At 43.4% G+C, this 15532-nt stretch overlaps 1 protein-coding gene across 1 annotated transcript in view; it reads left to right on the forward strand.

Moving 5' to 3' along the window:
• The first annotated feature begins 8668 nt into the window (after positions 1-8668).
• Positions 8669-15532, forward strand: part of LOC132394689 (dual specificity calcium/calmodulin-dependent 3',5'-cyclic nucleotide phosphodiesterase 1C-like) — a 319390-nt gene continuing 312526 nt past the window's right edge. Inside the window, exons 1-2 of the mRNA XM_059971072.1 lie at positions 8669-9073; positions 13577-13603. Coding sequence (XP_059827055.1) covers positions 8973-9073; positions 13577-13603 — 128 coding nt within the window. The 5' untranslated portion in view covers positions 8669-8972. The remainder of the gene's footprint in view (positions 9074-13576; positions 13604-15532) is intronic.

Here is a 15532-nt window from a genome sequence, read left to right on the forward strand (position 1 = left end):
AGGTTGCAGAGAGACATTGATAGGATGCAGAAGTGGGCTGAGAAATGGCAGATGGAGTTCAACCTGGAGAAGTGTGAGGTGGTACACTTTGGAAGGATAAACTCCAAGGCAGAGTACAAAGTAAATGGCAGGATACTTGGTAGTGTGGAGGAACAGTACCCTGAAAGTTGCCTCACAGGTAGGTAGGGTAGTTAAGAAAGCTTATGGGGTGTTAGCTTTCATAAGTCGAAAGATAAAGCTTAAGGGTCGTGAGGTAATGATGCAGCTCTATAAAACTCTGGTTAGGCCACACTTGGAGTACTGTGTCCAATTCTGGTCACCTCACTATAGGAAGGATGTGGAAGCATTGGAAAGGGTACAAAGGAGATTTACCAGGGTGCTGCCTGGTTTAGAGAGTATGCATTATGATCAGTGATTAAGGGAGCTAGGGCTTTACTCTTTGGAGAGAAGGAGAATGAGAGGAGACATGATAGAGGTATACAAGATATTAAGAGGAATAGAGAGAGTGGACAGCCAGCACCTCTTCCCCAGGGCACCACTGCTCAATACAAGAGGACATGGCTTTAAGGTAAGGGGTGGGAAGTTCAAGGAGGATATTAGAGGAAGGTTTTTTACTCAGGGAGTGGTTGGTGCATGGAAAGCACTGCCTGAGTCAGTGGTGGAGGCAGATACACTAGTGAAATTTAAGAGACTACTAGACAGGTATATGGAAGAATTTAAGGTGGAGAGTTATATGGGAGGCAGGGTGTAAGGGTGGGCACAACATTGTGGGCTGAAGGGCCTGTACTGTGTTGTTCTATTTGTTCCATTTGCAAGGATAAGTGCCAGGAGGGTGATAAGTGGGGAGGGACAAATGGACAAGGGAGTTGCATAGGGAGTGATTCCTGCAGAAATTGAAAATTGGGGGGAGGGAAAGATGTGGTAGGATCCTGTTGGAGATGGTGAAAGTTACAAAGATTATGTACTGAACGCGGAGGCTGCTGGGGTGGTAGATGAGGACAAGAGGAACATGCATAAAATGTGGTCGAGAGCAGCATTAATGGTGGAGGAAGTAAAGCCCCTCTCTTTGAAGGAGAACATCTTACTAATTCTGGAATGAAAAGCCTTATCCTGACAGCAGATGTGGTGGAGGAGGAGGAACTGAGATAAGGCATTTTTAGAAATGACAGGATGGGAAGGCGTATAGTCCAGGTAGCTGTTATAAAAGAGATTAGTAGATAAACTGCCTCAGAGGTAGACAATAGGTGCAGAATAGACCATTTGGCCCCTCGAGTCTGCACCGCCATTCTGAGATCATGGCTGATCATTCACTATCAATACCCAGTCCCTGCCTTGTCCCCATATCCCTTGATTCCCCTATCCATCAGATATCTATCTAGCTCCTTCTTGAAAGCATCCAGAGAATTGGCCTCCACCGTCTTCCGAGGTAGTGCATTCCACACCTCCACAACTCTCTGGGAGAAGAAGCTCTTCCTCAACTCTGTTTTAAATAACTGACCTCTTATTCTCAATCCATGCCCTCTGGTACTGGACTCTCCCAACATCTGGAACATATTTCCTGCCTCAATCCTATCAAATCCTTTAATTATCTTAAACGTTTCAATCAGATCCCCTCTCAATCTCCTCAATTCCAGCGTGTACAAGCCCAATCTCTCCAATCTCTCTGCATAAGACAGCCCTGCCATCCCAGGAATCAACCTAGTGAATCTACGCTGCACTTCCTCAACTGCCAGAATGTCCTTCCTTAAACCTGGAGACCAAAACTGAACACAATATTCCAGGTGTGGTCTCACCAGGGCCCTGTACAAATGCAAAAGGACATCCTTGCTCTTGTATTCAATTCCCCTTGTAACAAAGGCCAACATTCCATTTGCCCTCTTCACTGCCTGTTGCACTTGCTCATTCACCTTCATTGACTGGTGAACTAGGACTCCTAGGTCTCTTAGCATTTCTCCCTTACCTAACTCTACATCATTCAGACAATATTCTGCCCTCTTGTTCCTGCTTCCAAAGTGGATAACTTCACATTTATTCACATTGAATGACATCTGCCAAGTATCTGCCCACTCACCCAGCCTATCCAAGTCTCCCTGTATTCTCCTAACGTCCTCTTCGCATGTCACACTGCCACCCAGTTTAGTATCGTCAGCAAACTTGCTGATATAGTTTTCAATGCTCTCATCTAAATCATTGACATAAATCGTAAAGAGCTGTGGTCCCAATACAGAGCCCTGTGGTACCCCACTAGTCACCTCCAGCCAGTCCGAGAAACACCCATTCACTGCTACCCTTTGCTTTCTATCTGCCAACCAGTTTTCTATCCATGTTGAAACCCTGCCCCCAATGCCATGAGCTCTGATTTTACTCACCAATCTCCTATGTGGCACCTTATCGAATGCCTTCTGAAAATCTAGGTATACAACATCCACTGGCTTACCCTCGTCTAACATCCTTGTTACACCCTCAAAAAACTCCAACAGATTAGTCAAGCATGATTTGCCCTTGGTAAATACAGAGTATTGGTAGACACAGAGAGATCAAGAAAGGGGAGTGAGTGATCGGAAATTGTCTTGGTAAATTTGAGGGCAGGCTGGAAGTTGGAGGCAAAGTTGATGAAGTTAATGAGATCAGCTTGGTTCAGGAAGTAGCCCCAATGCAGTGTAGAATAGGAAAAGTTGGGGAGTGATACCGGTGTAGGCTTGGAACGTAGACTGTTCCACATAGCTGACGAAAAGGCAGGCATAGCTGGGACTCATGTGAGCGCTGATAGCCACACCTTTGGTTTAATGGAAGTCAGAGGAGTTGAAGGACAAATTATTGATGGTGAGGACCAGTTCTGCCGACAGGGGAGAATGGTGGTGGAGGGCAACAGGTTGGCTCTGTTAACAAGAAAGAAACAGAGAGCTGTAAAACCCTCCTGAGGAGGGACAGAGGTGAATTGGGACTGGACATCCGCAGTGAAAATGAGACATTCGGGGCCAGTGAACCTGAAGTCATTGAAAAGATACAGAGCATGTGAAGTGTCATGGCTGTAGGTAGGAAGGGACTGAACTGGGACAGATATAACGGAGTCAAGGTATGCAGATATAAGTGCAGGAGCAGATATAAGTTCGGTGGGGCTCTCCCTCCTGGCACTTATCCTTGCAAGGGAATCAAGTGCCACCCCCCCAACCTTACTACTTTTCAGGGCTCATGGTGTGGCCTCTTGTATGGCAATGAAACCTGACATAGACTGCTTTGCCGAGCAACTATACTCTGTCCAACAGAGAAACTAGGACCTCCCAGAGGCCACCCATTTCAATTTCACTTCCCAATCCCATTCTGACATGTCACTCCACAGCCTCCTCTACTGCTGTGATGAGGTCACACTCAGGTTGGAGGAGCAACACCGTCTGGGTAGCCTCCAACCTGATGGCATGAGCATCAATTTCTCAAACTTATGGTAATTGCCCTCCTCCCCTTCACCATTCCCTATACCCATTTTGCTCTCTCACCTTCTCTCTTTGTGTGCTCATTGCCTCTCTCTGGAGCTCCTCCCCATTTTCTTTCTTCCATGGCCTTCTGTTCTCTCCTATCAGATTCCCCCTTCTCTATCTCTTTCACCAATCAACTTCCCTGCTCTTTACTTCACCCCTCCCCTATCAACTACCACCTGGTACTTTTTCTGCCCCTCCCCTCATCTTTTCTGACTTTGTTTAATTTTTTCCAGTTCTGATGAAGTGTCTCAGCTTAAATTGTTGACTGTTAACACTCTTCCATAGATGCTGTCCAGCATCTTGTGTGTGTTGCTTTGATTTCTGGCATCTGCAGATTTTCTTTCCCTTCTCCCACTTTCTGCTTTCCGCAGTCCATTCATCCCTCCCCACTGATCTCCCTCCTGACACTTATCCTTGCAAGTGGAACAAGTGCTGCACCTCCTCCCTCACTACCTTGCAGGATCCTAAACAGCCCTTCCAGGTGAGGCAACACTTCCCATTCCAATTGGGGTCATATACTGTGTTCGGTTCTCATGGTGTGGCCTCCTGCACATGAGTGAGACCTGACATACACTGAGAGACTGCTTTGCTGAGCAACTATGCTCTGTTCACCAGAAAAACCGGGACCTCCCAGAGGCCACCCATTTCAATTGCACTTCCCATTCGGTTATGTCTAGCCATGGCCTTCTCCACTGTTGTGATGAGACCATACTTAGGTTGGAGGAACACCACCTTATATTCTGTTTGGGATGCCTCCAACCTGATGGCATGAACATCGACTTCTCAAACTTTCAGTAATGCTCCCAACCCTCCTCCTTCACCATTTCCCACCCACTTTTACTTCTCTCAGTTTATCTACTTTCTCACCCATCACATCCCTCTGGTGCTCCTCCCCCCTTTTCTTTCTTCTATGGCCTTCTGTCTTTTTCACCAATCAACTTAATTCCCCCTCCAGGTTTCATCTGTCACCTTGTGTTTCTCTCTGCCCTCCCCCCACCTTTTAAATCTACTTCCTAGCTCTTTCCTCCAGTCCTACTGAAGGGCTTTGGCCTGAAACATCTGCTGTACTCTTTACTAGATGCTACCTGGCCTATACCCCTCATAATTTTGTCTACCTCTATAAAATCTCCACTGAGTCTGCTAGATTGCAAGAATAAAGTCCTAATTTATTCAGTCTTTGCTTATAACTCACATCCTCCAGACCTGACAATATCCTTGTAAATTTTCTTTGTATTTTTTCAACTTAATTTACATCTTCCCTGTAGGTAGGTGGCCAAAACTGCACACAATACTTCAAATTAGGCCTCACCAACATCTTATATAACTTCAACATAGCATTCCCTTTCCTGTACTCAGTACTTTGATTTACCAAGTCCAATGTGCCAAAAGCTTTCTTTATGACCCTATCTACCTGTGACACCACTTTCAATGAATTATGGACCTGTATTCAGACAGACATACTTTATTGATCCCAAGGGAAATTGGGTTTCATTACAGCTGCACCAAGAATAGTGTATAAATATAGCAATATAAACCATAAATAATTAAATAATGAGTTAATCATGCCAAGTGGAAATAAATCCAGGACTAGCCTATTGGCTCAGGGTGTCTGACACTCCAAGGGAGGAGTTGGAAAGTTTGATGGCCACAGGCAGGAATGACTTCCTATGATGCTCAGTGTTACATCTCGGTGGAATGAGTCTCTGGCTGAATGTGCCTAACCAGTACATTATGGAGTGGATGGGAGACATTGTCCAAGATGGCATGCAACTTGGACAGCATTCTCTTTTCAGACACGACACCCCACAACATCACTGGCCTTACGAATGAGTTAGTTGATTCTGTTGTTGTCTGCTACCCTCAGCCTGCTGCCCCAGCACACAACAGCAAACATGATAGCACTGGGCACCACAGACTCGTAGAACATGCTCAGCATCATCCAGCAGATGTTAAAGGACCTCAGTCTCCTCAGGAGATAGAGACAGCTCTGACCCTTCTTGTAGACAGCCTCAGTGTTCTTTGACCAGTCCAGTTTATTGTCAATTTGTATCCCCAGGTATTTGTAATCCTCCACCATGTCCACACTGACCCCTTGGATGGAAACAGGGGTCACTGGTGCCTTAGCTCTCCTCATGTCCACCACCAGCTCCTTAGTCTTTTTCACATTAAGCTGCAGATGATTCTGCTCGCACCATGTGACGAAGTTTCCCACCGTAGCCCTGTACTCAGCCTCATCTCCCTTGCTGATGCATCCAACTATGGCAGAGTCATCAGAAAACTTCTGAAGATGGCAAAACTCTGTGCAGTAGTTGAAGTCCGAGGTGTAGATGGTGAAGGGAAAGGGAGACAGGACAGTCCCCCGTGGAGCCCCAGTGCTGCTGACCACTCTGTCTGACACACAGTGTTGCAAGCGCCCTATCCCTTTGTTCTACCACGCTCCTCAGTGCCCTACTATTCACTGTGTAAGGACCAAATTGTGGTGAGGACTAGGTCTAGACCAAGGACTAGGGTTACCTGTTGTAGTCACCCAGGTGGAGGAGACATTGAGGCAGAGCTAACCCCTGGTGTTCACTTAGTATAGCTTTCCAGTGTCTCTTTGTGACTGCATGCTTTTTTTCTGAAATCATAACCATGCGTGCTATTTGTGTTTTGTGCTACGTGTAGTGTGCTGTTGGTACTGTAATGTGTTTTGCCCTTGGCCCCAGTGGAACTTTGTTTTGTTTGGCAATGCTCATGTATGGTTGAATGATAATTAAACTTGAACTTGAATCAAGCTCCTTGCATCCATATGTTGAATTATGTAATAATTTTATGTTTCAACGGCATCTCCTCTCATGCAAGAATGCAAGTCCAGTCTACCACTCTCTCATCATTCAGCAAACCAGTTTACAGAGTCTCCACTGCATCACCTTTATTTTATGAGGTAAAACTGAAACTGCACACAACCTCCAGGTGCAGAATCTCCAAAGCTGTATGTAATTAGAGTAAGACATTTTTACTCAGACCTCTCATACATATTATTTGTCTTCATAATTGCTTGTGCATTGGCTTTTAATAAGTTGCGTGCAGGGTCAACTAAGTCACTTTAAATATCAACATTTTAACATTTATAAAAGAGTTCAGTTTTCCATTTTATGCATCATTTTGGGTGACCAGCTATTTTCTCTATTATATTTGATATAATATTCTGTCTTACCCATTGATCCAGTTTGTCTGTATCACCTTGAAACTTCATTATCAGCCTTCCTACCCAGAACAGTATCTTATTTTGCACTAGGGTTGTGAATCTTCAGAATTCTTTGTCCAAAAGCACTACTAAGGTTCAGTTGCTGAAGGCATTAAAGGTTAAGTTAATCTTGGATATGAAAGGAGTCAGATGATATTGTGTGTGTGGAGCTATCTCCTGCCCAGGTAAAAAAATCAGACTTAACCTTATTTATGTGCTCTGGATCATAGTAACATACAAAGAGCTGGAGGAACTCAGAGGGTCAGGTAGCATCCGTGGAGGGAAATAGAGAAATGACATTTCATGTGGATATGTTTCACTTGGACTGATAGAGATTGCAGTGGAGGGAAGGGGTGGGGCAATAACCTAGAGGTGATAGGTGGATCCAGGTGAGGGGAATGGTAGGCAGATGGAGGAGGGGAGAGAGGGAATGTATTGCTCCAAATTTCAGTATATGCAGTTATTGTTTGAGTCTAATGGATCTGGTGCCCTGGTAAACACGCAGAACACTGATGAAAGTACTCAGTTTGCTACTTAACTTCTCATTTCCCAACATCCATTTGAAAGCAGAAATTTCAAAATGGATGTTAAATTGGAATTGTGAATTCTGGGATATTTGAGAGCCAGGCTTTGTCTTTCTGATACAAAAGTTGCACATTTTTTCAATATTTCTGTGATTTCAAACCTGTGTAGAACAGATGTAGAATAATATCCAGTAAAGCTGCATTCACAGTTGCCAGTCTGAGAAAAGAAAGTATAACTACTAGCAATGATAATTCACGTCGTTTGCCAGCAAATTTTCACCACAGCCCACCCAGAATAGCTAAACTTGCAATTTAGCAACGAATTGTTGAAGAATTTAAAATTAACGACAAATTGCAGGTAAGTGTTTAAGTAGACTACAGCACTTCTGTTTTTTTTTCACGATCAAACACGGGGGGGGGGGTGTATGTGAGTGAGTGAGTGAGTGAGAGTGAGTTAGTTTTTAAAGTGGAAAAGCCATTTCACTGGAGCAGTTCCACTCTCTCGAACTCAGGCGGCCTGGTCCAGTGGTACGAGTGGTCGCCACAACTGGGGTTCTTCCTTGGCTGCAGTGGATAATCATGACTTAATTCGTGCCTCGTCATGCTCCTCGCTCTCCACGGAGCGTTGCAATACCGCCTTCCCGGCCTTTGGATCTCATCTGCCCGGTCTGCTGGAGTTGGCTTTACGGGGGTATGAAACCCACCAGCCGCCCTCACTTGGTTCAGCACACCTGTCGAAGCAGTGCACCGGCTGTTGTCGCATAAGAACAGCTAATTGGAGCCACAGGTGAGAGCGGAGCGCCCGGCGGGGACCAAAGGTGAGTGAGCTGCCCCAAATTGCACACGGCAAGCCCCTACACCAGAGGACACACTGGACACCTCATACGTCTCTATTACATTCAATAAAATAGCAACGGACATGTGCATGTAGCAGCCTTTACAGCTTCTGTGGTATAAAGTCCACGAATCAAAATCATATCGGTTTAGGGTCAGTACTGCCACCTGCTGCTGGCAAGAATAGTTCTGCACTGTTCATACTTTCTCCGATACAGAAATGTTAAAATGATTCCATGTTTTTGCATTCTACTTGTCCTTTCAAGAAATTGACATAAATACGGATTTACTCATAAACGAATATTTTCTGTTTTACATATTAAGAAAAAACACAACGCACCCGGATGTAGTATGTTGTTTCAAAATAATCTAAACTCTAGAAAATTCACGGATTCTTGTTTAAATTATTCAGTAAGATTCCAGCAAGCAATTCGGCTAATTTCAGTTGGAATTGATTAATCTTTCTTTCCTCCTCGTAGCCGGACATCTCCAAAGTACACGTACTCGACTCCCAGAGCTCGGCAAGTGTTGCGATGAGTCTGGGACAAAAAAAACGCGACGAAACCGCGCATGTGCTACCCCGCCCTCCCACTCAGTTATGACTAGGGTTTGGGTTAAGGAGCCTTCAGCCGCTGTTTCTGATTGCAAAGCTGGTTTATGACAATGAGCACTCCTGTACTTGTACGCAAAGCACCACCAACATAATTTCTGAACCAATGCAAACTGCGACAGTTTCCTTCAAACATGTACTACGAGACTTCAATATTACTGTACGCTCAGTCTGAACGTCATTAGTCGGTGCTTTGCAGCGTTAAAGTTCCAAAGGTTTCCATTTTCTGTGGGCAAAATGATAGCCCACAGATAAGCAGCTTTAAAGTTTAGAAATTTACCCATACCTTGGGAGTTTAAGGCATGGAGTCACCAACTAAGGAAATTGAAGAGTTTGAGAGCAACTCTCTGAAATATCTGCAACCAGAGCAAATAGAGAAAATATGGCTGCGGCTAAGAGGACTGTAAGTATAACACGACTTTTTAATAACACTTGATCCTCCCCAAATAGCGTTGATAAAATACCGTTTGTTTACAAGTGACTAACATGCCTATCGTCTTAAATAGTGAATGGAGCTGTTTTTTTAATTTACTTTTCGTACTTTCCCATTTACCGAGATTGCGTTTGGAACAGTTAGTTGTAGCGCGGCATCTGGAGGCAGCCAGCCACCTGTTCGATCCGTGTGAAATGCCTCGCCAATGAAGCCGCTTTCACATTTGGATGCCATCGGAAGCTCAGTGCTTTTCATTTACCTTTTTGTCAGAGGATGGCATTTCTGCCTTGGGTTTGTTAACTAGACACCAGAGTAACCCTGCGCAAAAATACCTTTGGGGTAACAGTGACTTTAATCTGATAGTATGCATATAGCTCATGGGATCTTCAACCGGGATTTAAATTTAACCTTCACTGTTTCTATAACTGTTGTTTGAAGCGTTCTGTGATGGGACGGGTTACAAATCCCCATTGCTTTCCAGCCAGTTTGTAGCGTATCCTGATGTTAACAGCCGTGCTGTCGGTCGGTCTTTCATGTTCCTTTACAGAGGATTAAATATTGATAATTTTTCCAATATGACTTGACAGCGATTGAATTCGGCTTCCCGCATTTTGAGGTGGTGGATACGGTTAAGTACTTCGAAGGGGGATGTAGAAACTGGATATTGAGCTGAGAGGATATTGGATGCTTCCGTTTAGAGGGCTATTGACCAGCTACCGGGCGATGGGGTTAATACGGAAGGGTGCCCACTGGTCGGCGTGGACGAGTTGAGTTGAGCCGACGGTTTGCGCCAAGAGAGGGAGTTGACATCTATTAACCTGCTGGTGGAATCGCTGTCAAGTCATATTGGAAAATCCGTATCGACCACTTGATTGAGATCAGATAGATAATGTAACAATTCGTTTCTGCAGATCGAGCTTTATCAAAACTGCAGACTCGCTCGCTCAGTGGTTATTGTTTTAACTCATTTTTGCATTATCAATATTTAATCCTCTGTGAGTAATAACTGTGCCGAGCTCTACGATGTTTCACTAATCACAAGATTGCAATCGCCAATTATTTAAACACCGTTTGGACGGCTGCCGGTTATTTTAACGCAACCGGACGGAACGTTAAAACCACACCGAATGGCAAATTGAACACACTGGTCCGTTTTAGATTAATAGGTTTAGTGCAGGTGGTAAAATACGCCCTGTCCCGTAAAGCTTTTGTAAGCAACTATAAATAAAGATGGTGTTTCCTCGGGAATTTTGCAAACTTTATCTAATCGTGAGTTGTTCAGATTAAATATAGAACTTTCAGCTTTTGTGATTTGTTACCACATTACTATATTGAGTTTATGCCAATCCCGATTTAAAATGTGAAGACCGAAGAGACTGGAGCTGCTGAAATAAAGAACTCAGCGGGTCATGAGCATCTGTGCGGACAAGATGTAAATCGTTATTTAGGATTGAGACTCTGCGTCAGGACCGAGAAAGAACTGGAAAAATAAGCTGGTGAGGGAGGAGATAGAGATTCGTAGGTGCTAGGTGAAGTTAGATCAGACACAGACACACTCACACTCCCTCACACACACACACAGTCACACACTTGTACACACACTCTCACGCACACAGTCACACACACACAGTCACACACTCATACACACACTCTCACACACATGCAGACACACTCTCACACACACAGACGCACACTCACACACACACACTCTCTGCAGATGCAGAGTAACACGTATAAAATACATAAAATACTGCAGGAACTCATCAGGTCAGGTGTTATCTGGAAAGGATTAAAGATTCCATGTTTTGGCCACACTCATACACACACACACAGACACACACTCATACACACACACACACTCTCTCACACACATGCAGACACACTCTCACACACACACTCACACACATGCAGACACACTCTCACACACACAGACGGACACACTCTGCAGATGCAGAGTAACACGTATAAAAATACTGCAGGAACTCATCAGGTCAGGTGCTATCTGGAAAGGATTAAAGATTCCATGTTTTGGCCACGACCCTTTATTGATCATTACAGAATGTTTTCCTCTCCCTTCCACTTTTCCCAACATGATTCCCCTTTCCCTTCCCCCTTCCCACTCTGAATCCTCAAGAAGCCCATATCAGAATCGTGTTTCTCATCTAGCTGTGTATTCATGAGCTTAAGACTTTTGCACAGCACTGTATATACTGGCTGGCTTTACTTCTTGGTCATGAGAGGGACAGGCTGTTAACCTGCAACACTGACCTACACTTTGTACCTCCACAGATGCTGCTTGACCTACTGAGTTCTTCCTGTGCTTTGTTTTCTGATCTATGGTGTGATGCATTTTTCTTAAGGTCACTGAGCTGGATAGATGGTCTTAAAGGCTTCAAAGGTTCATTTATTATCGAAGTATACAACTCCGAAATTCTTCTCCAGATAGCCACGAAACCAAGAAGGAAAAGAATGGCAGCATGATCATCAACCCCCAAATCTCTCCTTCCCGCACAAAAAATGAACCAAACAGAACAGGCATATCGACCCCCAAAAGCCCCCTCTCCCACACACAAAAAACGAGTAAGAATGGGCAAAAACCACAGAATACAAAAATACCCATAAAACTGAAAAAAGTCCACAATCCAACTCCACATCCAAAATGCAGAAAATCTGGGCAACATTCTCCTTCTCCAGCAATAAAGAGGCAGTCTCCCCTCTCTGTAGCAGAGTGATCTCACCAGCAATAACGAGGCAGTCTCCCCTCTGTAGCAGAGTGATCTCACCAGCAATAACGAGGCAGTCTCCCTTTCCATAGCAGAGTGATCTCACCAGCAATAATGAGGCAGTCTCCCCTCTGTAGCCGAGCAATCTCACCGGTGATTAAAGGCAGTCAGCTGGCATTTCAATCTCCCTCATCACTTTAATTGGCAAACAATGGAAGCCATAATTGGCATATTGGTGTCAAACATATGCTTGAAGCCTTCTCGTACGAGGTTCCTGCCTTGGCCTTCAGGAATCCCCTCAGAGACTGCAGAGCACTGAAACACCCAACCAATTCCCAAACTGCAAATCATATGTTCCAACAGTTCCAGAATCACATTCAAAATGAAAAAGACAAATGTAAGAGACATTTCATGATCTATCCAGAGGATGTCGACTAAAGGAGCATTGTACATAGGCGCCATCTTGATTGGAAAACCAGAAGTGCCTGAGCTATTAAATATTTTAAAAATTATTTTTATCCTTCAGTTATTCTTTGAACATTTAAGCTTTCAATTATCTTGTTGAAGATCAACCGGATAATTTCATTTCTTTAAGTATTATCCTGTTGATCTAAAAGATATAGTGATTTCCAGTTGAAGTACCTGTAGAACTTTCGAACATTTCTAAGGTATTCCAATATCATATTCCCAATCCTCCTGATATTATAGAACTGAGGTGGATTTGTTACTGGGGAATTAGGATGCTTCAAGGGAATTAGACAATTTGACTGCCTGGATAAGAAAATGGCAATTACTTAGAATATGGAGAAGGTGTAACAGGGAGATATATTGGGATATGTTGGACTTCAAAGGGACAAGATATCCCTGTAAACAAGTCACTAAAAGCCGGTAAATGATAAGGAGGGCGAATGTTTTGTTGGCGTTTTGTTGAAAGTGTGCTTGAATGCAAAGCTTATGTTACCCTTATTGCAATCATATAGGCACAGCTTGGACTATAAACTATTGTTTTCATCTCTTTTCATAAAACAATTTGCTTGCAATAGGAAGTGCACTGAGCTTTTACTAGATTAGTTTCCAGGATAGTGGGTTTGCTCTCAGTGGAGAGATTCTCCTGAGTTGAGAAGAATGAGACACAATTTCATTGAAGCTTGCAGAAGTCTCGCAGGGCTTAATAGACTGGATGCAAGTGGCACATATCTCTTAGTTGAGTTCTAGAACCAGGAGCTACAGTATCAGAACAAAGGGATGAACAATTTGTGACTGAAATGAGATATTTCTTCATGCTGAGAATTCGGAAGTTTTGGCCTGGAGTCTCAGTCATGGAGTTCTTTCAGTGCAGAAGTAGTAGGCTTATGGATACTTGAATGAGTGGGGAATTGCCAGAGAGGTAGAAAATTAGCCATGATGTTAATGAACAGTGAAGCAGGCGATGTTCAAAATGGCCCACTCCAGTTCCCGTTTCCTAATGAAGACAATAAGGAAGGAACAGTGAGCAGCTTCTGAAAATTAAAATTGGATAAGGTTTTGGTAAAGACCTTTCACCTGTAATGGGAAACTTGAACATTTAACTCAATGAACAGGGCAGAATCAGGTCAGCATTTAGAATTGTAAAGAACGTCTTCATTTTTGTTTTTCCCTTGGTGTCTAAAGAACATTCATATGATACAATTTTTATTTGTACATTAATACAATTATAGTACATAGAAAATTCCATTATCCTAATTCATGTTATTTTGTTTCTTTCCCTTAGGAGAAAATATAAGAAAACTTCCCAGAGGTAAGCATGTCTGAACAGAAATTCTTGACTGTTACATCCATCAGTAATGTTCTTGGTGATGTAAATTAAAATGCTCCCAGACTTACAATTTTCTTCTAAAGTTTTCTAAATCCCTGCTGTGAAAGTCAGCAATTACACATAGTCTTCTTCTTCTTCTTGGGCCCTTAACTCCCATTGGAGCATAACCCATCAATGACCTCCGTATGGCTAGAGTTCATCAATGTTTCTGTAATTCATTGTTTCACCTGTACAGGGGATTGACCTCCACAGCTTCACCAGGGCCCTGTTGGCCAGCCTTACCCTTTTCCACTTCTCACAACAGGGATGTAGGGTTGGACTTTGAGAGGTAATTACACATAGTGCATCTAAAGAAAACTAATGCACAAGTTTAGGGACAGGAGGAAATCCTGGTCTGAATGTAAGAACCTGTCAAGTTTGCATGGACCATCAACTGTCCATTAACAATTATTTAATCTTATACTTTTGTCGTCTCTCCATATTTTCATTGACTATTTTCAGGGATCTGCCATTCTTCCATACACTAGGGACAATTTACAGGGATCAACTTACCTACTATCTAACTAACCTACACATCTTTAAGAAGTTGGAGGAAAGCAGCAGGTCTTTGAAGGAATCTCTATGGCCATGTGGAGAATGTGAAAACTCCATACAGTCAACACCCATGGTCAGGATTGAACCGGAATCTCTGGCACTGTGAGGCAGCTGCTCTACAAACAATGCCCTTGTCAAGTCTGCGATGGACTGTAGGGGACTTAATTGTCATGGGGAACAAGTGAGAAAGAGGAAGACGGACCAAGGACAGATCAGCCATGATCTCACTGAACCTCAACTCAAGCTTAAGTTGACACATGACATGCTGTTTCTGATTCTTATTTAAAGGAGGACGTGGTAAGTGTAGCTATAGAGCTGCTGCTGCACCAGCTATATGTTATTGAAAAAGAGGTGAATGCAACCCCTGCTGTCTGAACCAATGTTTTAGAGCAGGTCGTGAGATCACATGGTGGTACCCTGAGTGTTTTATGGAGTCTGGAAATGGCGTTTCTTGGGACATCCTGCTGTTGATAACTCTCTTGTGGTATGATGACTATAGAGTTCCCATAAAGGTACATTAATGCAGGTTAAATGGTGACTTACTACAGAAGCCAGGTTGTTTCTTGAAAACCCACAGTGATAGAGTGACAGCATGATAACTTCGTTCTCATCTGGAGTATCAGTAGTAAATGAATTAACATCCTATTAGAATTGTGCGATTGCATCTAAATGACATTCTTTATGCTTTGCTGGGTGAGAAATGTTTGCCATTCAGAAGCATGCTTGAAGAACCACAGAAAGAGAACCATCTGCTTGAAGCATTTTGTTGCTTAGCCCCAGTGCTGTCTATTTGCACTCTTTCGTTAGAACATCTAGAAACTGAGGTGGCAGTCACGGTATGATATAAGACCAGAAATGGTACAAAGCTGGAGCTGGAGAAGACCAGTCAGTTTCTTAGGTTGCCTTCTTTCTTCTATAAGAATCTGGCCAAGTCAACCTTGGTTTCAGCAATTGTTTTCTGTCCCTGTTCTCTTTCATATCCTGAACTCCTTTCCAGTTTAAATGTCTGTCCTTATCTGCCTTGAAATGCAATGTACTTAATAATTCCACCTCCACAAATCCCAGATTCTAAAGCTTTATTGCACTTTACGAAGTCCCTTCTGTTTTCCGTCAGAAATGGGCAGTTGCCTAATGTGAGACTACACCCTCCGTTTCTGGATAAATCCTACCAGGCAAATCATTCTCTCAGTATCCACTCTGTCAGTTTCCCCCTTTCAAATCTCATTTTTCACAAAGATCATCTCATTTTGCTATGCTCTTATGAGTATAGGCTCAACTGTTCTTCATATATCAACACCTTCATACCAGGAAGCAATT

This window comes from Hypanus sabinus, chromosome 1 (assembly GCF_030144855.1).
Source record: "Hypanus sabinus isolate sHypSab1 chromosome 1, sHypSab1.hap1, whole genome shotgun sequence".
In the NCBI taxonomy this organism is placed as follows: Eukaryota; Metazoa; Chordata; class Chondrichthyes; order Myliobatiformes; family Dasyatidae; genus Hypanus; species Hypanus sabinus.